The following is a 9480-nucleotide window of genomic DNA, read 5'->3' on the forward strand; positions in this document are numbered from 1 at the left end:
GTACCACATTTTTTTGTGTATATATATAATATATATATATTATATATATGTAGTTATATATAGTTATATGCACCCCAAAATAGAAGATGTTCCTCATAAAATCATATTACTAAGGACTCTTAAGTAAAAGCTTCTTTGAACAGTATGATCACAGTGTACACATAAATATTATATTTGTAAAGAAATAAGGCTTTAAAAATATGTTGTTTTCTAAAGTGTTTTCAACATTACTGTTTCTTTATTCAAATTTTCTTTTTTATATTTTTTTTAAAGTTTTGTCTAATTCTTGAAATGAGTGCTAGTTTATTTTTATTTTCCTTATTATATATATTTTTTTGGTCCAATTATAAACAGCTTAGAGAATACATATACAGGTCTTCAAAAGTTCACGGAAAATTCATATTATGGCAAAATGTACAAGTGTTTTAAACATCCAAAGATTTTTTGCACCCAAAATATATTCATACTTTAATTCCGTTCTTCAGCAAATTGTTTTAAGTCCCTTTGTATTTGTCTCTTAATACATCTGGAAAATATGTTAAAAAAAACCTTTGTATATTTAAATATCAGATAAATATTTTGAAATTCTTCTGTTTTATTTTCCCACTCTCTAGGAAGGTGAAAAGGCAAAATCATATGGTAAAAATACAGAACTCGGGCTGGATAACATGCAAGTGATTAAGGAATATTTTAAAGAGAGTGATTTCCTGCCATTTTATGTGTACACTTGGGCAGGGCCAGAGTTATTTAGATATTTAGACAGGGGTAGCCTGCACCCCAAGGAACTCAGCCAAGAGTAGGCTGACTCTGCACTTTCAGCGCCTTAATAATTCAGTTACGCAGGGCTAACTTTCTGAGAAACCATGGCAGCAATTAATTTTTCTGATCTTGGAAATAAGAGTGTTGGTGTTTCTTTGGCTTTTATCTTATGGGCCCATTAAGTCTGCAGTTGAGTATATTCATCTTTCCTTTGACTATTTGGAAGCTCAGAGTCAAGCATATGACCCAGCTTTATTAACGCACAGGCCATCATACTTTGTATCTTGTAGTCTAGACTGGTCACCAGCTTCATTCTAAATTTTTCTGCCTATATTTTCTTTTTACTTTGATTTTCTCACATTTTCTTTAATGCTTTACTATTAGTTTCTGTAAATAATCTCAGAACCACTTAGGAATTAAGGGATGTTTACATATATAAAAATACATAGAATGATTATTTTTGTAACCTATTTTATATTTTGCTAAGGAGAAAAACTGAGGAGCTGTTCTATATAACAATAATTCATGCTTATTCATGACAAGATAAAAAAAGGCAGAAAAATATGATTGATATACAAACCAAAATTTGCAGTGCCTCACTATTATCTTTGGAGCATGCGATCATCACAGCTGTGTTTCCACTTTCTCCTTCCAAATTAATATTAGTGCTGCTGTGCTCAGTCAGGACCTACACAAAAGGAGAAATATTTGTAAATGTTTAAATTGCAGGTTATCAATGAAGGTCCTAAATTTTAAGTTCTCAGATATCAAGCACCATGTCTTGTTCTTTTTTCATCTCTCTCCTACACAGTCTTGTATAAAACCTTGCACATAGTGAGTGCTAAGTAAATTTGTCAAGTAGATGAAATAATGATTTCAATATCACATCCTTTAAGGCACTATTGTGATGAGAAGTTGGAAAAAGAATGCTAATTGTAGATAATAGTTAACAGAGTTTCACTTAATACTCCTCACATTAAATGAGTTGTGTTAAATATCTTCAACAAAGGAATTTATACACTGTGGAATACTACCTGGCATTTGATAAAAAGTAGATGAATATGGAAGATTTATTGCTAAGCAAAGCAAGCCAGACTATGAAAGAGAGACATTGTATGTCCCCACTCAATATATGCTGGATGTCTGCACTCTATGGCAGAAACTGAAAGATTGGAGGGTATAAAAGCATGGAGAGCAATTATGAATACTAGAGACAGTCTGAGAGAGGTGTGGGAAAGGGGGGAGAGTAAGAGGGAGGAAACTAAGGGGGGAAAAAAGAAAGAGAGAGAGAAGCAAAATACTTAAAGGACACAAAAATGGAAAATTATCTGTTCATAATTATGGGTATGGTAATATCTTTGGACTAATATACAATTTTCATCCACGCTCTGTATTTGTTATGATTAGCTTCGACTATTATGGTTTCATATCAGTAAGATTCTACTATACCAGGAAATGTTATATGATTTAAAATCTTGAAAGGCAAGAGTTATTTTTAAAAGAGTTTACATATTTCTCAGTAAGGTTGGAGGACGGAGAAATAAATTACCATATTTAGAAACATTGTTAATAAAATAGTTACACGATGTAACGGAAACCTTTCTAAAATAGTGCAAAAGAAAACAAGTGACTTAGTCTAACATACTTTTCATATATATATATATATATATCAACAAAGAAAGAAAATTTGAGGAGCCATCAGTAACATTGGCATCGGGGAGGAGGAATGGAAAAAAAGGAAGAAGAGGTTTTTTTCATTTAGTCATTTGTCTTTCACCTACATTATCAGCATTCTGAGAAATATCAACAAAACCTCCATTCTTTTCTGTTGAGAACCTAGACTTCCATGTAACACTTTGATATAGTTTAATTCAATTACTTCAGACTTGGTGTGGAAGAGAAACTTTCTCTATGATATAAGAAACTAGCATCTTGACGAAATGGTCAAGTAATTTTTTCTAATGGAATTCAATTAAAGATCTGTTAGTCTCACCTGATTGACTGCCACTAATTTATGGCCAGGAGTCTGTAGAACTTTAACAGTCTTTATTTTTATTCAATATAATAAAAATTATCTCATAAATATTTCTCTCAAGAGAGAACTCCCTGAATTGGCCTACTAGAGGTTTTCTTCTTACAGCACCGATGTGATTAAACTATGACTTGGACTTACAATTAAATTGTTTAGAAAAAGTTTATTGAACAAATTGTTTCTTAATAATCTTGACTTTAGAAAAGTACACAACTTCCTACCAGAGCCCCTTGCTACTATTGATAAAATGTGTCCAAATGTGAATGTCAGCAAATGAATTCAGCTTACTAGTTAGTTCTGCTCATAAAGAGAAATTAAAATGAGATCTTAGTACATTGGAAAAATACAGGAAAATTATTAATGGATGAAGGAAAATGAGAGCCCTTCTATGGACTTCAGGTACCTTCACATTCTATTCTTAAAAAGCTCTAGATTCACAGGTAAAATGACCTGCCAAAGTCTGTAAGAAGGGATACTTCACTTTGTCCTCTAGAATCATAGCTCATAATAGACTTACATCCTTTATTAGGCTATTATCATTGCCGAATTCTGCAAAAAGTTATGTTAAATTATATGTGGCGGGGGTCCCAAAGAGAGCAACTAGACTGTGCATTGACTTCAGATTCAGTCATGACCAGGCAAGTCTGAAGCCTCACAGATCCCTCCAGAGGGTTCCTTGATGAGAATCTAGTACTCCTCAAGGGAGGGTCAAAACACTCGATACTCTGAAATTAAGTGGGAAAGACTAAGGCTGCCTCCTAATCCTTTGGCCAATGTGCCTAAGGAATACTATGCATACTGTTGGTCGACTGTGTAAAAACTTGAGGTGGCACATAGATGATAGTTTTTTTATTTACTACCACATGGGCAGCAGTGGAAGATTCCAGGGAAGGCTAGTAACAAACAATGAAGAAATCTAAACTGTCAAGGGTTGGTGGGTGCTGGCCCAACTTATTGGCATAATGGGGAGAGCATGTCAGAAGGATACTGTTTGCAAATGTGAGAGAGACACTCCAAAATCCCTCCTCTTCCATTTGATTTCCTCATCTATGGTGAACCAACGTGTTTTGAAAATATGTTTAGATTGACTTAGATTAGTAAGACACAGCCCCTCCTACAAAGATAACCCGCCAGTGAGCAAGAAAAACCCATGGACATTTGATGACAATATCATGTGCTAAGAATTACGACAGAGTTATATATAGAGAATAGTGGGAAAGCAGAAAGGGAGTTCTGTGTGCCCCCTCTGCCAGGCTGAAAGGAGCCAAGATCTCAGAGAACTAAAAGGTTTTTGGGCTAAAGAGAGCTTGGAGTTCATGGATCTCTTCGGTGATTTATAATAGATAATTAGGTCTTGGTGTGGCTTAGTACAATGGCCAAGAAATCATCCACAATATTGTTTCTGCAGGAAAACTTTTTATGTTTCAAATATCCAACATTAGAAGTGCACTTTAGAACATGATCCATGTGTAAATTACACTCTTCTTTAAGCAACCACGTATGTTCTCTAGTGTGTCTGTGAGACTCTGAGATGTTGTTTAAAGGCCCACCTTATTAGGTTGTCAAGAACGTCATGACATATTTTTCTATGTAAAAATGCATCATGACTTTCCAGACGCATTTTATCTTTTAGACATTTACCAGGGTTTCCTTTATTTGTGCAAACTCATCCTCAAACCTTGAAAACCAGTAAGACATTTCCCAATAGTATCATTATATCCTTCCTCTGCTAACTATTTTGACAGGCCATCCACTCTTGACAAAAACAGCAAATCCTAATTAGACTTTGTGTCTTCACTAAGGCACTTACCTTCCTCCTTTTAGTCATTAAATCCATCAGACACAAGTGGTGAAGCCTGAACATGTAAACATAAAGATGAGGATAAAATCCTAATTCTGGATTTCACCAGTTATACATTAGATAAGTTATTGTCTCTGTGCCTCAGTTCACTCAGCTATGAAATGGGGACACTAATAGTTTTTTCTTCAAAGTTGTTGGTTTTTAAAAATATATTTTATATCTTTTATGAGAAAGAGAGAGAGACCAAAAGTACATATGCACATGAGAGAGAAAAAAGAAAAGAAGGGAGGGTGAGACAGGCACCCTTAGCAGAATGGCATCTTCCTGCACTCCAGCTAGTCAGGATCTTGAGCATACATGCACCTGACATGTTTCAGGTTGACTCAGGATCCGAATCTGTGGTGAGCCAGATGGTGTCCAGAACTTCAGATCAGTATGCTTCCAACTGTATCACCAAGTCTGGGCCCATAGTCATTGTTTTAAGTCAAGATTTAATAAACTAAAGCACATAAAGCTTTTAGAAAAATGCTCAGCAAACAAGGGCTATCAAATAGAGGTTGGACTATCATTGGCACCACCACTATCATCATCTCATCATCATCACCACCACCACCACCACCATCACCAGTTACTGTAATGTAACATTATAATCTTTACATTTCGTTTGCGCTGGCAGTTGAAGTTGGCCATTCTGGCCCAGGCAGAGAGAACCAGAAATAGCTGCTTTTACTGCCAACCCCCATCGGCCAGCCAGCAGCCTTACCTTCATCACTTCGTTGTGCGTGGCCTGCACAGCTATGTGTAGGGGCGCCATCATGTTGTTGTTGCGGAGGTTTGGGTTAGCTCCTCTGCTGAGAAGAAACTTAACACTTTCAACTTGATTTTTTTCTGCAGCCCAGTGCAGAGGGGTGTTACCATAGTCATCCATCTCATTCAGCACTAGCAAGAGATACCAAAATATGGATTCAGTGCTTCTTGGACTGTATTCAACACCATCTGAGAACCTATTCACTTCAAAGCTCAGTGCCAAGTGCTACTGTAATCAGCTGCACCTTCTTTACTCAAAGGAAAATACAGCTTCAGTTCTCAAGAACATCTAAGTAGGGATTGATAGCGAACAGAGAGAAGTATGGCACTGACTTTGTCATTGAGTCGATTTCTATCTATAGCATCCATAGTAAAGACATCCTCCTATTGCTACATGTTTTTAATCTGTACCTGAATTATGCCACGCATGCTACTAGGTTCCAAATGACCATGATTTCATTCAAGCCCCCATTAGCCTGCAAGGTACCACCATGACCATTTTTTAAGAAAGAGGAAGATGCTGAGGCTAAGAGAGGTAAAAGACTTACTGATATGATATCACACAGCTAGTCAGGAGTTGTGTAAATCGTCTTTCCCTTTCTTTTTTATTCTCTTTAAATATTTATTATAATTTATTATTTACATATAATTACACATTTTTAGGGTACATAATGGTCTTTCGAAGTATGTATACAGTGTGTAGTAAACAAATCAAAGATGGGACTAGCAGTTGCTGGACTCCCGTGTAGTCGACTGTGATTCAAGTCCCACACCCAGTGGCTTAAACTCATGCTGGACACGTGTGCATGCGTGCCCAAGATCCTGAGAGGAGAATGGAGGAGAAGGGATTGCAGAGCATGGCCATCCCCTGGGGTGGGGGGTGGTGGAGGTGATTTCTCACTTTCTGTCTCTCTGTCTCTCTCTTGTCTTTCTGGTGAGCACACACGCCCTATAGCAAAAACCTCTCCAAATAAAATAAAATAAAATAATAAACAAATCAAAGATATGAACATATTCACCACCTTCAACTTCTAACATTATTTTATATTGTGAACATTTTAAACCCACATCAATGGTTATTCTGCAAGTATGCACTGAATTGTTTATGACATTCTTTACTGTAAGATTCAGTTCTAAAGAAAAACGTATTGATTAAAAATCAGGCAATGAAAGATCTTACAAATTAACAGATATAGTCTTAACATAACTGATGAAAGAAGAATTTGTAATTTCCATACAGAGGACTGTGGGAGATAAGAGTTTATAATGGGGACAAATGTGTGGGTATCAATCATTGGTCCAGTTAGAGATAGGTAAAATTGTGCATAACAATACCTCATTAGGAAAAGAGAAAAAGAACACTTCTACTCACACACTGATTGTTCTTGTAAGACCATAGTAGTGTACTGTGCATAAGGAAATAAATCCTCAAAAAAAAACAAAAAATAAAAACAAAATTGGAAAGAAATGTTTAAAAGCAAAGACATGGTAAAGCCAGTGATTCGGTGATTTAAAGGCTTTACACAGTTCCTGATTTTAGCCTTTTAAAAATTCATTCCAAAGAAAGGCTCAGCTATTTGCAACGATCTGCACTTTTCCACTATTTAGTTTATACAATGAATACTGTTTTTATAATAAATATATAAGTTGAAACATCTAGAGACAACTGTCTAGCAAATAACTGGTGAATTTGTATTTAGCTATTTGTGTCTAAAATAGAAGCTGCATTTTTAGTCTTTTAATTGGAATTTATTCCCGAAATTCAATGTTACTATCAAAATTAGTGGTTTTACTCATTTTTTTCTAGTTCTTTTGTATTCTCTTACTTCTGTTTTTCTTGCTTTAGTTTTCCAGATGTAGCATAAGACTTTCCTGAAGAACCAGTTTTTTTATTTTCTTTTTTGTGGTGGTCTCTATGAGGTGTGTTGCCTGTCAAAGTGGGGTGTGCGGTTGCTTAAAGCCAGTTTTGTTTGGTGAATTCTTTCAGCATAAGTCTAATGGGGTAACCTTTGTAAGTAACTTGGCATTTCTCTCTTGCCATTTTTAGAATATTGTCTTTGTCTTTCATTTTTACCAATTTGGCTAAGATATGCCTTGGAGAGTGTCTTCTTATATTACATCTAATTGTTGTCCTCTGTCTTCCTGGATTTGGGTGTCTGCATGCTTCTCTAAATTTGGAAAGTTTTCAGCTAATATATTATGAAAGATGTTTCCTATGCTTTTATCTGTCTCTTTGCCTTCTTGAATACCTATTATGTGAATATTCAGCCATTTAATGGTGTCTAAGATTTCCTGTATATTGTCTTCATTTTTAATGATTGTTGTTCTATTCTTTTTTGGTTGCTTAGGGAGGTTTTGTCTTCAAGATGAGAGATTCTTGGAACCAGCAGTTAGCATAATGGCTATGTTGCTGGACTCCCACGTAGTCGACTGTGGTTCACATCCCAGACCCGGTGGCTTAAAACTCACGCCAGGTGCATGTGCGTGTGTGCCCAAGATCCCGAGAGGAGAATGGAGGAGAAGGGATTGCGGCGTGACCATCCCCCCCCCCCTGGGGGGTGATTTCTCGCTTTCTGTCTCTATGTCTCTCTCTGTCTGTCTGGCGAACACACGCGCCCTATAGTGAAAATCTCTCCAAAAAAAAAAAAAAAGGTGAGAGATTCTTTCTGGTCTAATCTGCTGTCAATATTTTTAATGGAGGCTTCGATTTTCTGTGTCATACCTTTATTTCCAGAAGTTCTGTTTGATTCTTTTTCAGTGTGTCTATCTCGTTGTGGAGTTCCTCCTTCAAGCCATGGAAGGATTTTCTCATCTCCTGGAATTGGTTGTTTGTTGTCTCACTGAGCTTTGCATTTTGCATCTCACTGAGTTTTTGTTTGTTTGTTTGTTTGTTTGTTTGTTTTTTACAATCAATATCCTGAGTTCTTTTTCTGACATTTCTACAAACTCTTGTGTTTTATCCATCATTGGTGAGGAGCTATGATCCTTAGAGGGGGAAGTATTTCCTGATTTTCTCCTACTTCTTGGACCTTGGCTCTGATATTTAGTCATACACAATTCTTCCTACTTCTTTGGAGTATGTTTCTGTAGCTGTGTGCTCCTGCACCTCTCTGTGATATGCATAAGCTCTGTCCTGATTTCCCTCCTCTCCTGTGGATTGGAGTGTGGAATCCATAAAAGCTTAGCTTTCTCATATTTAAACTTGGCGAAAACAAAATTAAAGAATGAATGTATACATACATGAAGAGTTCTTTTAAAATTTGTGGGAAATGGGTATCATGTAAAAACCTATTAAAGGATTTCAACGTTTTTTTGCACCAAAATCTTTTAATCACAAATTTCTATGAACTTTTGCAGTCCTCTTGTACACACACATCATTGCAACTTTGCTATTGCAATGTTGTTGGAAGAAAAATATAAAATCTTGTCTTAATGGATTTTAGCAGAGTGTCTGGCTCACAACAATGATTCTAAAAGTTTCCATGAGAAAAGGCAAAAACAAAAACAAAAACAAAACACCACTAATAAACTATAAGACTAGAATTTATGCCTAGGTCTCTAACGCCACACAGGTTTGGGTCACAGTCCACAAAGATAATCCTGAATGGTGTAATACCAAACATTTAAGTCCTGAAAGATCAGAATCCCAAAAACATAATTCTGGAAGAAATAATTTTAAAATTCTTTAAAAAATTTCACTTATTTATATTTTAAAGGCACATTTAAGAAACAAATAAAAGTATGTCAGTACACTTTATTAGGCCACTTTACATAATAATAACCTTATACATTTTTAGAGACATAAACCCTTGGGTATACTAAAGACAGTCACACAGGTGTGAGTTGATGAGCAAGTAAACCATATTCATAAACAAATAGACAAGCAAAATGTAAACACATATCACCATGGTTCGTAATTATTTACACCCAACCTTAGAACTACGATCATCTGAAATACAATGAGAGACTCTCTAAGTCCTTTGATGAGATCAGTCAAAATCCATGATGGCTCACTACTGTATAAGTAGTTGCTCAGAGAGGAAAGATCTTGAAATATTTTGTCTTACACAAGTGGAAATGT

At 35.8% G+C, this 9480-nt stretch overlaps 1 protein-coding gene across 1 annotated transcript in view; it reads right to left on the reverse strand.

Moving 5' to 3' along the window:
* The window catches only part of TRPA1 (transient receptor potential cation channel subfamily A member 1), a 70448-nt gene that overhangs the window by 49013 nt on the left and 11955 nt on the right, over nucleotides 1-9480 (reverse strand). The window contains exons 3-4 of the mRNA XM_006139794.3: nucleotides 5356-5531; nucleotides 1340-1447 (exon numbers count right to left, since the gene is read on the reverse strand). Of these exons, the coding sequence (XP_006139856.1) occupies nucleotides 1340-1447; nucleotides 5356-5531 (284 nt within the window). The remainder of the gene's footprint in view (nucleotides 1-1339; nucleotides 1448-5355; nucleotides 5532-9480) is intronic.

This window comes from Tupaia chinensis, unplaced genomic scaffold, assembly GCF_000334495.1.
Source record: "Tupaia chinensis unplaced genomic scaffold, TupChi_1.0 Scaffold000002_1, whole genome shotgun sequence".
In the NCBI taxonomy this organism is placed as follows: Eukaryota; Metazoa; Chordata; class Mammalia; order Scandentia; family Tupaiidae; genus Tupaia; species Tupaia belangeri.